Here is an 18,565-nt window from a genome sequence, read left to right as displayed (position 1 = left end):
TGAGAGTCCGCCTGCCGATGCAGGGGACACGGGTTCATACCCCAGTCCGGGAAGATCCCACGTGCCGCGGAGCGGCTAGGCCCGCGAGCCATGGCCACTGAGCCTGCGCGTCCGGAGCCCGTGCTCCGCGACGGGAGAGGCCACAACAGTGAGAGGCCCGTGTACCGCGAAAAAAAAAAAAATGTCATGTCAGACTTGTGACTTGGAGCCAAATGCTGTCACTGTCAACCAAGAGATGTTTGTGAGGGAGCACAGGAGTTGTTTTCCTTGAAACTAACTTTAGGAAGTTATTAATTTTTTCCCCCAAATTTAGGAGCCTCAAAACATTACCTTGTTGGGCTTAATGTCTCTTCATGAAAATATTTACTGTAGTAAAGCATGGTAATGCTGACCCACCTTTTAGATATATTCTAAGAAGAGCTAACACTTGAAAAATTCCTTTAACTTCAACAGCGATGTGCATTTCTTATAATTGCAAGTAGGTTTTCCTAGGAGTTTTATGCAAATGCTCTTTTTGTTTTTAACTTTCAGAACCATGTACTGTGATGAAACTGCTGACGAGTCCTCAGGTATTAATGTACATCAACCCACAGCTTTTGCTCACAAGTTACTTCAGCTCTCTGGAGTGTCTCTCTTCTGGGATGAGTTTTCTGCATCAGCAAAATCTTCCCCAGTTTGTTCAACTGCACCAGCGGTAAGGAAAACAAAACAAAAAACCAAAAAACCAAGATCATAGATTTTTGAAAGGTTTACATGAGGGTTTTTAAAATTTCCTAGGATATGTAGTATGTACTAATAGGTTTCCGTCTGATGTGAGAGTTAACGCAAATATTCAGTAACGGGGGCATATATTTTGGAGATTGAAGAATACTCACGTTTATAATTAATGCCGTTTCTGCCAGTTTGCTATGTATTACTTAGATAAACACTGGATTCTGTGTCTTAGAGGGAAATGAGATATTAACATCTAATACCCTTTTTACAGTAAAAACATAAAATCAAGTAATGTTCACATTTACCTTACATGCTGAATGTATTACTGAAAATGTATCTTACAAGTCATATCTTAAAGAAGTTTTATAATTAAGGAACTCTTTGTTAATCCTTTCTAAGATTGGAGAGTCCTTTTATAAATTAGTCACTCAATGATTTATCTTTTACTTTATTTCACAAATCTTATTTTCTTAATTATAGAATGTCTATTAAATTTTCTTATTATGGAACTTGAACAGAGACTGTGCTTTATTCATAAAGTCCTTTTCCATGATTTGCCTTTATGAAGGTACTGTGCTGTTTCATGGTAGCTCTACAATACTGGTTTATCCATTGGCACATCATACAGTTTTCATGTCAAATACTTTATTCTTCTTAAACTGACAATTGTATTTTGCATTTCAATTTCTTTACATTAAGGTATTCTAAAGAATTGCTTTTTTTCGTATTGCCTTACTGTAGGAAGCTGAGCCAAAGCTGTCCCCTAGCTGGAGTCCCAGAATTGTTTATGAGCCACACCCACAACTAACTAGGAGTTTGCCAGAGGCAGCACCCTCTGACCCGGTGCAGATTGGAGGGCTAGTCGGTAGTTTGGGGTTGAGTCTCACATTGAAACAGAATGAGGTACTTCCTGGAGCTAAGGTAAGTATTTGTTCTATTTTCTGTAGATAAAAACAGAGGAAAGCCACAGGCATCCTTTACTCTATGCGGGGACCCACTGATTGGTTGCTGTAAATTACCCTGTGACGAGGGGGCCACGGTCTTGGAGTCAGCGTTTTTACTCTCAGCTGGTGCTTCTGTCTGTAGGTGACAGAGTTCGGGTGAAGACGGGCTTTCTGCCCATCTGATGCAGCTCAGGATTTGAAGCTGTCTCCTATGCTTACTTTCCTCCACTTTCAGAAACATTCATTAGTTCAGATAACTGGGAATATCTTAAAGAATCTCTATCATCATCAAATGATAAAGTTAAAGGAAGGAGAGATTGGGAAAGCAAGTTGACTGAAGGGGATGTTTAATCACATGTATGTAAAACTATCCACCTATGTGTATTTTGAATGGAATGTCCATTTTTATAATACTTATGAAAAGAGATTGATTTTTTTCATGATGTCTCATAGCTTTTTGAAGACAGTGTAAAGACAACTGTACTCATTTCTTAGGGAACAATATTGAACAGTCTGGAGAATCAGGAAACTTGTATGTATTTAGTCAGTTAACAATGTGTCTGTCAGGTATTATTTTCAGACTCTGAAAACTAATCTTCCATATAATCTGTGTAAAATGTAGTTTGAGAAGATATCAGGGTTTATTTATTTGTATATTCACTTATCTAACTAGCTCTAGACATTTGAGTGACTACTGTATGCCAGACCCCATACAAGTTCTTGGGACAGATGCAGAGATGAACGGAATGCAATCTTGGTCTTAATAAAAGATAAAATAAGGGCATAGACATGGCTGTGGGAATGTGGAAGAGGGAGCCACTGAGTACATGTGAACATACATAGAAAGGTTTTAAGTTCAGCATATAATCAAAAAGAGATCTTCCCACTGTCCCCAGCCTTAACTCCTTGTTGATTTATGGCCTGGGATGTCAGCAGTCAGTAAGGAGGCCCCATGAAACCAGCACTCCGCGGGTCAGCTTAGCTTAAAATCCTGGCTCTGGATCTGTTAGATGGCCTTGCGCAAATCACTTAATCTTTGTGAACTGTTTTCTCATCTGTAAGACCGGAACAGTACTAAGAATTAGAGGAAATAAAAGCATCTAACACAGTGCCCCAGTACGCAAAAAAAAAGTTGGTAATAATGATTATTATTATTATTGGAGAATGTATTATTTTATTAGTTAGATCATGGAAATTTCTCAAAGTCACTATGTAATTTATTTTATTTTTTGTTCTTACAATCAGAAGAAATTTGTTTTTCGCCTGGGAAAGATGCCATTTCCCAAATATAAGTATTTTCTTAATTGAATTATTTTTAAATTGTATAATGGCATAAAGATAATAGGAGTCCGTGTTAACATTAAAAATAAGAGGAGGTGAATGAAAAGGAAGGCGAGCATATTCAACTTTCCAGAATGTGATGTAGAGAATAGGGTAATTGCTTTTGTCAGAGTATACGCCAAAAGAATCAGGGTGAGAGTGGGATCGGGCTTTTATTTCTAGAAGGAAAAATGGACAGGGAGTTGGAAAAGAGAAGGGAATTCCACATGAGCCCCCTCTTTCTGCTGTGGCTCCATGCCCAGTGGAGAGTGGGCTTTGTGGAGCACAGAGGGCATTCACAGGGACACCCTGTTGATAGAGAAGGTCCTTGCATGTTCTACAAAGGAGTGTGATCTGTGGGCAAACTTATGAAAGCCAACTTTATTTGCTCTTGGCTTGAATCAAGCTTTAAAGATTATGATTTGGGTCTTTTGAAATCATGATGGGAATGATTACTCTGTTACCGCTATAGATATTCTTTCTTGGAGACTGTATCTTAAGGCCTCCTCAAATACCTTAAATACTCAGAAAACTCAGAGAGACACAAAGTATGACATTGGACTTGCCAACATGGAATTTCTCAGGAGGATTTTCCCTCTTAAAACAACAGTTGTTGGCCTTATATCTTTTCATTTAGATTGTGTGGATTAGTAGAGAGAACCTTAGGTAAAGGAATCCAAGGCTAAATGATCAGTATTCCTCTTAGTGCATTAAAATGTACTGGGATTTGTCATGATGAGTTTATAAAGAGTATTCATCCTGAGTAGTTTTCTTCTTTTTTTTTTCAAGTTGGATATTGATGGACAGATAGACTCTATACATCTATTCCTGTCGCCGAGGCAGGTGCACTTGCTTTTGGATATGTTAGCAGCTATTGCTGGACCAGGCAAGTATAACTCTGTTGTTATTTCTAATTCTTTAAAACTTTTTAGCTAAAATGTATAGCATACAAATAGGGAATTGTATTACCATATAGGAAATGTGTGAACTTAAAGCTGTATTGTAGGGACTTCCCTGGTGGCACAGTGGTTAAGAGTCCGCCTACCAACGCAGGGGACACAGGTTCGATCCCTGGTCTGGGAAGATCCCACAAGCACGGAGCAACTAAGCCTGTGCACCGCAACTACTGAGCCTGCGTGCTGCAACTACTGAAGCCCACGCACTCTAGGGCCTGCATGCTGAAACTACTGAGCCCGTGTGCTGCAACTATTGAAGCCCACATGCCTGGAGCCCGTGCTCCGCAACAAAAGAAGCCACTGCAATGAGAAGCCCACGCACGGCAATGAAGAGTAGCCCCTGCTCGCTGCAACTAGAGAAAGCCCGTGCCTGGCTTCCTTTCAACGAAGACCCAATGCAGCCAAAAAAGAAAAAAAAGCTGTATTGTATTGTGACTAAGAATCCTCAATAGTTAAATTTGATTGGATCTTTCAAATTGTATTATCCTGGCACAAATTGGGGTTCAGATTCTTTGTATCATATACATAACATTTTCAGAACTGACTGGCTTACTTCCTTGGTTGGGGGTAGTACTTCATACAACTGAGAAGGTGTAATTCTTAAACACATTCAATAGCACGCACTTAAAATTTTTAATGACTTATCTATCAGAGATCAGATCTTCTGATTCCTAGCTAGCTGCTTAGAGCTATTGCTTAGATCTCCAGTTAATATTAAATAGTGCTGGTTTTGCACTGACTGTGGTACTGAGTTGCCATTGATATTGGATAAGTGGGTTGGGAGAGAAATGATTAATTAACTCCAAATTTATTTACTGTTTTGCTTTCCTTTTGTATACTTGTAGAAAATTCAAGCAAAATCGGGTTAGCTAATAAAGACAGAAAAAATCGACCCATGCAGCAAGAAGATGAATATCGAATTCAAATGGAATTAAACCGGTATTATTTGAGGAAAGATTCCCTCTCTGCGGGTGTATCCTCAGAGCAAAGCTTTTATGAGACAGAAACAGCTCGTACACCTTCTAGCCGGGGTAAGCAACTCAAAAAGTTGACTTCAGAATCATACATTATCATCATAGAGCAAGGTAAACTTAATTTTGACTGCTGTAAAATGGAGTTTAGTAATGAAAAAACTGAAGATCCAAGAAGGTTTAAATTTATAAGTTGATCTAACCACAGCCTTACAGTGATGCACTGGCACGCATGTGCTGCAGTATCCCTTTTGATTGTATAGTTTTGTTTTGTAAATCATGATTTATTCTAAGGAAAGTCAATTAAAAATGCGGATTTACACAGAAGATAAATTGGGGGTAATTATTCATTTTGTCAAATTCTTATGTGCTCACATAATGATTTACAGTAGTTTTCTTTACATAGAAACCTTTGTCCATTAATCTTTCTATCAATTAAATGTAAATATAATCTTTATCCAGTTTACTTTGCATTTCAGAATGTGTAAGCACTAATACCACGAATAATAAGAATCAATTTAAGTATGGAATGTTGAACTAAATAAAAAATTCAAGTCTACTCAAGAAATTTTGGCCATAAGAAACTTCATTTGCATGAGGGTAAAACAGTCTCTAGAAAGAAGTAAAACATAAATAAAATTCTAAATAAAATATTCAACTCTTTTTTTTTTTAAGAAATAGCTGTATCCATATGAAGCCAGAGATTGCAAGATATTTATACTATTTAAAAATCTGGATTATTTTAAAATCATATGACAGTTAATGACATTACATCATACCATGTAATGCAGCTTATCATATATTTTTTTAAAAAGTTCACCAGTGGGCTAGCTTAACCTTTTGTTAATCTATATTCAGTTGAGTTTTTACTATGACATTAATATCTTGGTTCCAAAGAAATTACCCCATTTGAAGTAACATAAAATTTAGGACATCACTATATCTCAGATAACCTGAGGGAAGAATATGATATTAATATATATGAACTTATTTAAAGATGTGAATTGGAATTATAATAAAACTGACAAAGTTTAATTCTGTCTAGAAGAAGAAGTTTTCTTCTCCATGGCTGATATGGACATGTCCCATAGTCTCTCTTCTCTTCCACCCCTTGGGGAACCCCCAAATATGGACCTTGAGTTATCATTAACTAGTACATATACAAACACACCAGCAGGATCTCCGTTAAGTACTACTGTGGTAAAGTATTAATTAATTTTTGTTCTGTTCTTGAAAAGTTGCTTCTAAAATTTTGCACTTTATTCATGTGCTTTAAAAAAATTATTTTATAGCTTCAGCCAACTTGGGGAGATTTCCTTGATCATCATAAAGAACAGCCAGTAAGAGGGTCAGCATTACCATCCAGCCTAGTTCACCCAGCATCTTTACAGAAGACTGGTAAGTAAAAAAAAGACATTTGTTGATAGTTTCCCCTGGAATTTTTAAAAACTTAAAAATTAAAAAAAATTGTTTTTAAAAAATGCCATTCTATTCTTTTTCATAAAATTTTCTTTGGTCTAGGCTATTTAACAAAATTTAGAAACAAAATGAAGCATTGTTGAACAATTCACTGTGAAGTGTTTCAGAATAGGTGCCTACTTATTGTATTCTTTGTGTATTTAAATACTTAAATATTTTTAGTAAAAAGTACACCAGAAGTTTCTTATTATTATTACAGTTTAGGGGTCTCAATCAACTATCTGATTTTTGTTTCACGTTTACACTTTCCTTGAAAGAGAACCTCAAGTTTCTTTTCTGCAAAATTTAATTGAAATAGACACAGGCTTAAAGGAAAATTTGAAGAGCAGCTTTTGGTTAATCTCTGACTTTTTCCAATACAGTTTTATTAATGCAAAAGTTTTGTTCATATGTTTCCTATTGTAACAATTTTTTTTTTGTACTTCAGGTATCAAGGATCTTGGGTATAAAATGCAGAAAGATTAGTTTATTTTACTCGTTTACTATCACTCAAAATGTGTGATCACATGTTTTTTGAGACTAAAACCTCAGGTTTAATTTTAAAATTAACACACGAGTAAATGTTTTATAATTTTGATATAATGGATTATTTTAACTATTAACTTTTTTATGAATATAATTTTAACACATGTATTTCAGCTCTCCCCTCTAGATCTGTTTCAGTGGATGAATCCAGGCCTGAATTTATTTTTAGACTAGCTGTGGGAACTTTTTCAATCTCTGTGCTTCACATCGATCCTTTATCTCCACCTGAAACATCATTGAACCTTAATCCATTGACACCTATGGCGATAGCTTTCTTTACTTGTATAGAAAAGATTGATCCAGCAAGATTTTCAACAGAAGATTTTAAGTCTTTCCGAGCGGTATTTGCAGAAGCTTGCTCACATGATCACCTTAGGTAAACTTTTATATTTATTAATGATCCTTGAAAAAGAACCAAATGTGGACTTTTCATTTATCTACAATACCTACCTATCTCCATTTGTTTTTCCAATTCACATTTTAAATATTTGTAAATGAGTGGAGTGAGTGTGGTTTTCTTTCAGTGCTGCAAAGATGTTTACCATAGAATCTCTCATTCAGGTTATTTGGCATGTGAAACATTCAGATATAAGATCTATATAATTTGGGGTTGTCTAAATTATCTTTTCTTTAGTTCCCTGCCCTGCTCTTGCCAAGTTTCTTTGCCCACATTTTGCCTTCATTCCCCACTGACACCATTATGATCATAAAAATAGTTCTTACTGTCACAGGTTTGGTAGAGATGGCAGTGGTGGTGAGCGTAGAATGGGCTAATGCAAAGGGACTTGAAGGTGATTCATACGCTGCTGGCCATGGGGTGGGAAATGATACCACGGCTCATCCTGAGCTTGGACGCTACATTTTCAACTTCTGCTTAAAAAAAAAAAAAATCAAAGCTGTTCAAATAGCCACTGATCTTTTTATGGGTTGAGTCCTAATAGATGAGGAGATAATTAAGTTTATAAGTACATATAATATTGTTAATGTGCAAATACTATTCATTTTAACATGAGAGTGACCTATAAATTGTCCATTCATATGTTATTTTATGTAATGGCTTAGGCACATATATTACTATTTTTAGAGAACGCTTTGGGCTTTCATTTTAACTTTAACTTTTTTGAAGTATTAAAATTAATATACAAAGTAGTTTTTATATCTAGCAACAGAAACTCTACAGGTTAGGACCATAATATTTATTATAAAGCTGCAAAAACATTTTTTCTTCATATTTTTGATAAGGTTTCAAATATCTGCCAGTAGGAAATACAATAAATGCAATAAAAACTAGAGGTAGACCTTCATTTGAGTTCCACTGACTAAAGTTTTAAAAATATTGCATGATCCTTCTAGATAAGTTTAAGAAACTATGTATATATATTTTACAGATTTGAAAGATTTTATCCACTGAAGCATAAATTTTTTTTTTTTTTTGCGGTACACGGGCCTCTCACTGTTGTGGCCTCTCCCGTTGCGGAGCACAGGCTCCGGACGCGCAGGCTCAGCGGCCATGGCTCACGGGCCCAGCCGCTCCGCGGCATGTAGGATCCTCCCGGACCAGGGCACGAACCCGTGTCCCCTGCATTGGCAGGCGGACTCTCAACCACTGCGCCACCAGGGAAGCCCTGAAGTGTAAATTTTAAAATGTAGAAGAGGGAAGGGCAGTGTTGGGAAATACGTCCTGGGTGATTTCTTATCAGCAGATCTGATTTCTTTATCTTATGTCAGGGAATGGGGAATTTGAAGCAGTCTTTCTGGTTAATATCCTTAAGAATATTAGTTATTACTAACAATTTGAACTTGTCAGAACAGGTAGGTATTAACAGTTGTGTACTATTCTTTGACACATTGTTTAATCTAGAAATATATGGATACTCTTAAATGATGCATTTTTTTTATAACAGATTTATAGGTACTGGCATCAAAGTATCCTATGAACAAAGACAAAGATCAGCTTCTAGATATTTCAGTACTGATATGTCCATAGGGCAAATGGAACTTTTGGAATGCCTGTTTCCGACTGATTTTCATTCTGTTCCTCCTCACTATACAGAGGTAAATGCTGATACTTTTCTTTTAGGATTAGTCTTTAAATGTCTTGCTTGTTAAGAATTGTGTGAACAGCAATGATTTTCTTTAAAAAGGCATAGGAAGTTGTATAGGAAGAAGTTTTTTGTGGTGTTTGCATTTATATTTTGTTGAAACAGATTTTTAAAAAAATTTATTTATTTGGTTGCAGCAGGTTTTAGTTGTGGCAGGCGGGCTCCTTATTTGCGGCTCCAGGACTCCTTAGTTGCGGCACATGGGTTCCTTAGTTGCGACAGGCGGGCTCCTTTGTTGTGGCATGTGAACTCTTAGTTGCAGCATGCATGTGGGATCTAGTTCCCTGACCAGGGATGGAACCTGGGCCCCCTGCATTGGGAGCACAGAGTCTTACCCACTGCGCCACCCGTGAAGTCCTGAAACAGATTTTTAAGTGTGGCCTTTAAGGCCATTATAAGAGTGTGTTACATTTTTAGAGTTGACTTGTTTTAGAGTCAGTTTATGGGACAAATGACTTAATTTCACTCATTTTCCAAGCACTCTTAATTTCAGAAGAATTCTATTATTCAACAAATAGTTATTGAATGCCTACTATGTGCTAAGCACTGTTCAAGATAAGTGAAATGTCTCGTGCCCATTTATCGTTAATCTGATTTTTTTCCTATCCTAAAAGCATGTCCTAGAGAAACTTTTAAAAGCTATCAAAATGACATTTTTATTGCTGTTACTTTGCCCTTGTGACTTATTTTATTTTCAAAGCGCTTTATTTGAATCCTCACATACATTTTGCAGATGTGATACTAAGTATTTCAGAAGTTAACTAATTTGTCTAAAAGTCACGTTGCTAGTAAGTGACAAAACTAAAGCTTAAACCAGCCTTTCTGACTTCAAAAAGCTCTGTCCACTATTATATTAGCTCCTCTATTAATTCATGTGATTAATTATAGCTTAATATTGTACATTTCATTTATCTTCATCTTTGTTTTTAAGCTTTTAATGTTCCATTCCAAAGAACAAACTGATTCTCACCCCCCTGTGTGTCTTCAGCTTCATTATAAGCATTCTGAGAATAAAGGACCCCAGGTAAGAGATCTTTTTGTGTGATTAGCACCTGTAAATTTTCATTTGATGTATATTTTATCACAATCACAAGGTTTTAATTTAATTTTATAGAATTGTTAGTGATCATATTAATGCTTTCTTCTTCTTTTTTTTTTTCTTTTTAGGGTAGTCAGGCAAGACTTAGTTCTGTTCCTCAGAAGGCAGAATTACAAGTTAAGTTAAATCCAGTGTTTTGCGAGCTGGATATCAGTATCGTGGACAGGTTGAATTCTTTGCTTCAACCACAGAAGCTCACTACAGTAGAGATGATGGCATCACACATGTATACTTCATATAATAAGCATATTAGTCTGGTAAGTATTTAAAAAGTTGCAAACACACATCGTGATCATAGCTAGCTAATAGGCTTATTGGATGATTTCTGAGCTGAAGTATTCTTACTAGGTTAAATAGCATATGTTATTAAAACGGCATCATTTGTAATAATGAAAAAAGGAGGCATCTTTAATGTCTACATAGTAGACTAGCTAAATAAGTTGTGCTAATGTACTGAGTGCAATTTTATGCTGCCACTTTAAATGATGGCTATAAAGAGGGTACAGCAACATGAAGAAGGCTCATGAAGAAGTATGAAGTGAAAATGTAGAATATATTATTCCACATAAACTTTTATTACAACTGTGTAAATAAAATTGTATAGAAAAAGACTGGATGGAAATATACCATTTGGTAGCATTGATTATGTAAGAGTAGTAAAATGAGATTTCCTTTTCTGTGTTTATCTGAATTTTATAAACTGACTATAATATCTTGATAAAACTTTATTCACACATATAATGAACTAGCTGAATCTCCTGTAAAATGCAGCCCACATAATGTAGAATATACTCCTGAAATTGGGAACATAATTTATCATATTGTGTTATGGAGCATCACATTGTATCACTTTTACTTAGATCTGGTACAGTCTTTCCTGAGCTAATCAAGGAAGTCAGGTTTGTAAGGTGTCTTAGGAACTTTAGGATTAAGCACAGACAGAGACAACTTTGTCTAAAAAGAAAAGGGAAAAGATATTTTTCTACATATTTGCCTCTCCCTTAACTAGTGGTGAGTATTCACATTAAATCAAGATTCTTTCATTTTTATTGTCAACAATTGCTATTTTAAGTTCTGTGGGGCAAGTGTTTATATTTGCTGTTAGCCATAGATGTACTGGGATGATGATTTTATCTCTTGAGCAGTTTTTGCTGAGAGTGGGGGTTAGTATTAGAAAGTCAAATAAGGGAGAGAAAAAACAGGATCCAAGTCTTAGCATAAAAATGGAACTTTCTAATCTAGGTGGTTAGAGACTGATCCGCGAAATTGAGGATTGTTATCACCTACGCTGTACGCTGGACTAAAGCTTCATAAGTTTTAATTCATTTTAGAGAAAAAATAGAAATAGACTTTTATCTGAAGGGCATGTTCTTTGACCCTTTTATTATAATGTGGCTTTAAGTAACTGGTGCATACGTGTTTTGGTTTCTAAGAGTCATTTGATGGCATCATACCCTTGGGTTGGATGGGAGCTCAGAGTGAGCCAATTAGGGGGGAACTCAGAGTGAGTCATTTAGGGAATATTTATTTAGAACCTGTGATGTGCCAGGCCTGGGCTTAGTCCTGGAAATATAAAGATGAGTCAGGGATGGGCCTTTGCATTTGGCATAATACATGGGATTTCACACTGAAGTCTTTAAGTAGCATGTTGGTGGATAAATCCTTCAAATTGAATGCTGGGTACTATAGTGATTTTTAACCATATTGAGATTGTTGATAAGCTAATTTACACATTATTCTTTATAGTCTGTAGTAAGATACATATACATGTATAGCACCTGTGTCTTCACTTTGGTTCAGTTTTTATTTTAATTAATTTTTTTATGTGAGGATTTAACTTTTGCCAGTAGTTTTGACTTTTGTCAGTAGCTGTTGCATTATAAAATTTCATTACACTAAATTAATATGATAGTAGTTAATATGAATTGTGTGTTAATACATTATCCTGAATGAGGAAATAGTGATTATGTATATTGTAATGTTGAATACTAGTGTCATTTATGTTTATTTGCTTAATTTAACATTTTGGCATATTTTTGTTGTTTTAGCACAAAGCTTTCACTGAAGTATTTCTAGATGACTCACATAATCCTGCAAATTGTCGGATATCAGTACAAGTTGCCACGCCAGTATTAAACCTTTCTGTTCGCTTCCCAATACCTGATCTTCGCTCAGATCAAGAGAGAGGACCATGGTTTAAGAAGTCACTTCAGAAGGAGATTCTTCATTTAGCATTCACAGATCTAGAATTTAAGACTGAATTCCTAGGAGGATCAACCCCTGAACAAGTTAAATTGGAACTTACCTTTAGAGAGCTAGTTGGTAAGATTGACCATGCCTGTAAAAGAGCCAGACTAGAAACTAACAACTGCTACTGAAACTTACATTAAGAAAAGTATATGACAGCCCCCCAATACAATAAAATTAAAGAACATATGTTAGAAAGCAGGTGTAACAGCTTTTTTCTAATACTGTATGCAAACGTGATATCTGTCAGTTTTTGAAAAGAAACTACAATGCGTGATGACTTATTCACTTTGAGAATATAGTGCTTTAGCCTACATTTTAATACCACCTACTACTTACTTGTTGTAGGGCTAATAGTAGCCAAAATTTATTGAGTGCCACTCTATGTTTGCTGTGTGCTGAGCGCTTCACACACATTATCTTGTTTCCTTTAATCATCATAGTTACGGTAGGCTTATTATTTCCAATTATTTTTATCATTTATAAGTGAGGAATCTGTCGACTTCCGAAGAGGTACGTCCCAAGGTCAATGTAGTAATAAATGGTGGAATCAAGATTCAAACCCAAGTCTGACACTAGAGCTTGAGCTTTCAACCATCATACTAATAGTGACTTTTCTTTGTAAAATCTGTTTTAAGTAACCCTCTCCTCCTCTTTCTGCTCGCCTCCTTCTCTGTAGGCTGCAGTTTTCCTTCCCTTGTTTTCTCTGAGTTTTACATATCATTAGAGGTATTTAAAATTGACTTGCCAGTTATGATTTCATGGAAAGGCCTTTAGGGGTTATCTGGAATCTTCCCTTATCTCTAGTGATAAGAAACTCATTATTCTGGTGGAAAGTCATTCTTTGTAAAATGGAATGAAAAAACATATATGGGGTTATTGTGAAGAAGTAATTCTTACAGTGCTTGGTACAAAATAGACATTTAAGAAATGTAGTTATTTCTTAAAATAACTACATTAAAAAAATCTGTTCCTAGACTAACTGCATAAACTTTTATGAAGAATAATCACTAAGTGGCACTCAGTAAGTGGTAACTACTATATTTAATATGTTATGCTTATTTATTTATTTGGCCATGCCATGCGGGATCTCAGTTCCCTGACCAGGGATTGAACCTTGCCCCCTGCATTGGGAGAACAGAGTCTTAACCACTGGACTGCCAGGGAAGTCCCTTATATTTAATATGTTATGATTATGCACCGTACACGTTAAACATTCATACCTAAGAATTTGAGTTTGAGCAGAAAAGAGCATTTAATTTAATTTATCTGCTTATCCTGTCTCCCCACATGTACACGTGCAGCAGGAATAAATGAATACATGTTGTAGAACTTAACACTGCATTATGTCCCTGATTTAGAGGATCTTTGCTCCTCGAAGGAGGAAAGTATCTTTTCTCTTAGTGTTGGAGAAGAAGTGCATCTCCATGAATCAGTCTTGTTTTATTAGGGTCATTCCAGGAGGATAAAGGAGAACCATCCATTAATTTTTTCCACGTGACTAGTGGAGGAGATGGAGACACAGCGTCATCAGATGACTTTGACTGGCCGCGGTGAGTAAGCAAATGGACATGATACATACATTTAATGAGACTTTCCTTTCAGAAACAAGTTGCTATAGCTTTTTTGACTGACATTTTGGCTATTAAATTTAAGCTAAAAATATCCAGCCTTGATGAGAAAACCCCGAGGAAGATGGAAAAATTAAATAAAAAATATGTACTACTTTATCAGAGGTGCCTGTGAGATACTGACAGAGATGGACATATAAAATGTGTTCTCCGGCCTCAAGTTACTTAGCCTAATTAGATGGACAAAAGAATCATAACCATTCTAAAAATAGTTCATTTTTGAAAAGGGCTTTAGTACAAGTGGTATCATACAGCACCATTTGGTTAATTTTCAGATGAATTTTATAGTCAGTGATTGTTTTAGGAAAGTATTTTCAAATCTGGGGAGCTTTTACAAAGCACTGATTCTTGCGCCCCACGTTGAGATTCTGAGATAGAACCTGGGCATCAGTACAGTTTAAAAATACACCAGGTGATATGTTCATAGCAGCACTATTCACAATAGCCAAGACATGGAAACAACCCCAATGTACACTGACAGATGAATGGATAAAGATGATGTGGAGCATATATACAATGGAATACTTCCCAGCCATAGAAAAGAATGAAATAATGCCATTTGCAGCAACATGGATGGAACTAGAGATTATCATACTAAGTGAAGTGAGTCAGAAAGAGAAGGACATACCAATGATATCATTTATATGTGGAATCTAAAATATGACACAAATGAACTTAACTAGGAAACAGAAATAGACTCACTGACATAGAGAACAGACTTGTGGTTGATAAGGGGGAGGTGGGATGGGAGAGGGATGGAATGGGAGTTTGGGATTAGCAGATGCAAACTATTATATATAGAATGAATAAGCAACAAGGGCCTACTGTATAGCACAGGGAACTATATTCAATATCCCGTGATAAACCATAGTGGAAAAGAATATGAACAAGAATATATATATATACATGTATATGTATAACTGAATCACTTTGCTGTAAATTAACACAACATTGTAAATCAACTATACTGCAATTAAAAAAATGAAACTACAGTAGGTGATACCAATGTGCAGTTGGATTTAGAGAACCACTGCTTCAGGATTTCTTGGGCAGGAGAAATCATTCTTTAAATTAGCCTGATAGTGGGCTTGGATTACTTTTTTTTTTTTCTCTTTTTAAAAATTTATTTATTTGTTTTTTGGCTGCGTTGGGTTTTTGTTGCTGCGCGCGGCCTTTCTCTAGATGCGGCGAGCGAGGGCTACTCTTCGTTGTGGTGCACAGGCTTCTGATTGCGGTGGCTTCTCTTGTTGTGGAGCACGGGCTGTAGGCGCGTGGCCTTCATTAGTTGCGGCTCGTGGGCTCAGTAGTTGTGGCTCACGGGCTCCAGAGCACAGGCTCAGTAGTTGTGGTACACGGGCTTAGTTGCTCCACGGCATGTGGGATCTTACCAGACCAGGGCTCTGAACCCATGTCCCCTGCATTGTCAGACAAATTCTTAACCACTGTGCCACCAGGGAAGTCCCTTGGATTACATTTAAAAGAACTTAGTTTACCCAAAATAATGATCCTTTATTATATTGAAAACTGAGTTCATGAATCCTCTCTTAAGAATTAAAGTGATCTTTCTTGTGCCACTTTCTACCTGCCTTCTTTTACACCCCCGTACCCTATGTGTCTGACCTATCAGACTCCTAGGACAGGCCTGGTCGGCGCACAGCTGATCATGAGCAGGAGTTTTCATCATAAGAAACGAATCTACTTCAATTAAGTAATTTGAAAGCACAGTTTACATTAGGATATCTGTAAATTAGGAAACAGTTGTTTTAGTTTATAACTAGAACCAACTGGCAATACCTTCTTAGGAAAAAGAAAGCTATTATAGATGCTACACAGCTGTTTTGTTTGAGCGTGCCATGTCTCATCATGACGGCAGGCTGGTGGGATAAAAAAGGAGGCTACAAAGCCTTGTGCTAGTGACATGCTGCAGAGAATTAGGAAAGGACTGGCATTACTCTGGGGCAGAAGCTAATGTCATCAAAGCCTGTTAGCTCTTGATATTTTGAGTTTGTAGCTACAAAACACCACCAATAACACAAGTCTTTTATTATTGAAATTCCTAAAGGAAAAGATTACTTTGTTGTTGCAGTTCTGAAAATATTCTCTAATCAAACTCTCCTTCTTACATTTGGACAATTTATATAGCATGAGGTTTCTTAGGTATGCAAGTATTTCATAATAGCCGAACAGCTGGAATGTAGAAGGATTTGGTTTAATGATAATAAATAGAATTCTTAGGTAAAATTTGCTCGCTGTTAATGAAATTAAAAAAAAAATTTTGTTTAACTGATGTATAGTTGATTTACAATACTGTGTTAGTTTCTGGTGTATGGCAAAGTGATTCAGAGATATATATATATATGTATGTGTATATGTATATATATATATATATATTACACATACACACACACAGACACACATATTCTTTATCATATTCTTTTCCATTATGGTTTATTACAGGATATTGAATATAGTTGCCTTTGCTATACAGTAGGATCTTGTTGTTTGTCTACTTTATATATAGTAGTGTGTATCTGCTACTCCTTATTTATCTCTCCCCCACCCCCTTACCCCTTTGGTAACCATAAATTTGTTTTCTACGTCTGTGAGTCTGTTTCTGTTTTGTAAGTAAGTTTGGTAATGAAATTTTAAAATAACCCTTTTGTTCTCAAAAGATCAGATTTTCCAGTTATCCAAGTATAAAATGTTAATGCCCTTCTTTTATTTGCTTGTTTCATCAATTCCACACTTTTAAGTTTACAGCATGCTCAGGAGTGGGTTGCGTTAGATATAATTAGACTTTGTAGAGAAGTTGACGCCTATCAGTAATGATTTAATCAGCGGGCTTTCTATTAGTTTGTTTTTGTTTCTGCGGTACGCGGGCCTCTCACTGTTGTGGCCTCTCCCGTTGCGGAGCACAGGCTCCAGACACGCAGGCTCAGCGGCCATGGCTCACGGGCCCAGCCGCTCCGCGGTATGTGGGATCTTCCCGGACCGGGGCACGAACTCGTGTCCCCTGCATCGGCAGGCGGACTCTCAACCACTGTGCCACCAGGGAAGCCCTGTATTAGTTTGTATACAAGTTAGTTTTGCAGTTTACACTTAGATCTTGATTTTTAAAATTGTCTTTGCTATCAGAATTGTACTGAAAGTAAACCCACCAGCCATGCATTCCATTTTGGAGAGAATAGCAGCTGAGGAAGCAGAAGAGAGTGATGGCCACTACCAGGAAGAAGAGGAAGGAGGCGCTCATTCCCTGAAAGACGTTTGTGATCTGAGAAGACCAGCCCCGTCTCCCTTCTCTTCTCGTAGGGTGATGTTTGAAAATGAACAGGTAAAGTAACAGTGTGAGCAAGCAACAAAGGAGTTACCCTCTATCAGATAGCTCTTAATGCTTTCTCTTTAAAAACATACTTTGTATACTGTTTTTTGCCATATTTTTAGCTCCAAGATTGAATAATATCTATTTTTTTCCCTTGGTTAAAAGTCACATGCTTATTTATTTGCCCACATACAAGTCGTATGGGTCGGGTAAGAAGATGCTACTACTGTTTTAAATATAAAATGGTTATTTGATGCTTTTTTTCTTCTTTTTTTTGCACTAAACTGTTATGTTTTAGATGGTGATGCCAGGAGACCCTGTAGAAATGACAGAGTTTCAAGATAAAGCAATCAGCAATTCTCACTATGTGCTGGAACTTACATTACCCAATATTCATATAACACTACCTAATAAAAGCTTTTATGAGAAGCTTTATAATAGGTGAGTTTAAACTCATTTAGTTGAATCTTTGGGATCGAACTTTCCTGTCTAACTGCCTCTCTACTGTCCTATCTCCTTGTTTTCCCTCTTCCTCCTTTTCTTTCCTTGTTTTAATATTACCAACTATTTCAGTGTACTTTGTATGGTGTTGATTATAGACCTATTACCGTTATGATGAGCTATTGTCATAGCAGATTTTCCTAACCAGTGTGTCTGGTAACTGGGTTTCTTGTGTGTGAGATGTATTCCCTCCATCCTAGGTTGGCTGGTTGCCCTCTGTCACCTTACCACAGAGTACTGAGAAAGTATCGCTTTGTGTATAATGACATGAAAAGAGTTGGGATATACTTGTATAGAGGGCCAAGAGATACTGATGTAAAGTCAGAGTCCTAGAGTCTTTGTACAAGGAGCATCCCTTCTCAGAGTCTAAAAAAAAAGCATCTTGTTAGAATTAGAAACTCTAACTTATAAACTTGTCTATAAAAACTTAAATTTATTACATTTAAATACCCTTAAACATATATACCAAGAAAATATGTTGAAATAAATGGCATTCTAGAGTAGAAAGGTCATAGACTCTGAAGATCTTGGACGATTTACCTAGTCCCCGTGAGCTCCATTTCCTCACATATAAATTGGAGATGATACTTGTACAGGCCTCAGTGGGTTGTTTGGAGCATTAAATGATATAACATTTGGGAAAGTTCTGAGAACAGTGCCTGGCGAATAGTAGGTAAGAATGTTATCATTCCTACCCACTCTGGCATAGCTGAAAGGTGGTCATGTGGGTTTCTGGAAAAAGACACGTCCTTAGTGT

General features: G+C 36.5%; 1 protein-coding gene across 9 annotated transcripts in view; it reads left to right on the top strand.

Moving 5' to 3' along the window:
* ATG2B (autophagy related 2B) overlaps window positions 1–18,565 on the top strand; it is a 76,454-nt gene that overhangs the window by 13,821 nt on the left and 44,068 nt on the right. For 8 of the 9 annotated variants that reach the window (XM_027120485.1, XM_027120490.1, XM_027120491.1 and 5 more), the window contains 14 exons: window positions 532–694; window positions 1,456–1,635; window positions 3,768–3,864; window positions 4,780–4,965; window positions 5,951–6,105; window positions 6,198–6,303; window positions 7,024–7,285; window positions 8,814–8,964; window positions 9,943–10,035; window positions 10,179–10,367; window positions 12,159–12,432; window positions 13,808–13,910; window positions 17,124–17,319; window positions 17,606–17,748. In XM_027120485.1, coding sequence (XP_026976286.1) covers window positions 532–694; window positions 1,456–1,635; window positions 3,768–3,864; window positions 4,780–4,965; window positions 5,951–6,105; window positions 6,198–6,303; window positions 7,024–7,285; window positions 8,814–8,964; window positions 9,943–10,035; window positions 10,179–10,367; window positions 12,159–12,432; window positions 13,808–13,910; window positions 17,124–17,319; window positions 17,606–17,748 — 2,298 coding nt within the window. The remainder of the gene's footprint in view (window positions 1–531; window positions 695–1,455; window positions 1,636–3,767; window positions 3,865–4,779; window positions 4,966–5,950; window positions 6,106–6,197; window positions 6,304–7,023; window positions 7,286–8,813; window positions 8,965–9,942; window positions 10,036–10,178; window positions 10,368–12,158; window positions 12,433–13,807; window positions 13,911–17,123; window positions 17,320–17,605; window positions 17,749–18,565) is intronic. The other variant, XM_027120486.1, reaches the window with a different exon arrangement.

This window comes from Aethalodelphis obliquidens, unplaced genomic scaffold, assembly GCF_003676395.1.
Source record: "Aethalodelphis obliquidens isolate GAN/ISIS:26980383/991018 unplaced genomic scaffold, ASM367639v1 scaffold21, whole genome shotgun sequence".
Classification (NCBI taxonomy): Eukaryota; Metazoa; Chordata; class Mammalia; order Artiodactyla; family Delphinidae; genus Aethalodelphis; species Aethalodelphis obliquidens.
This window is presented reverse-complemented; position numbering and strand designations above follow the sequence as displayed.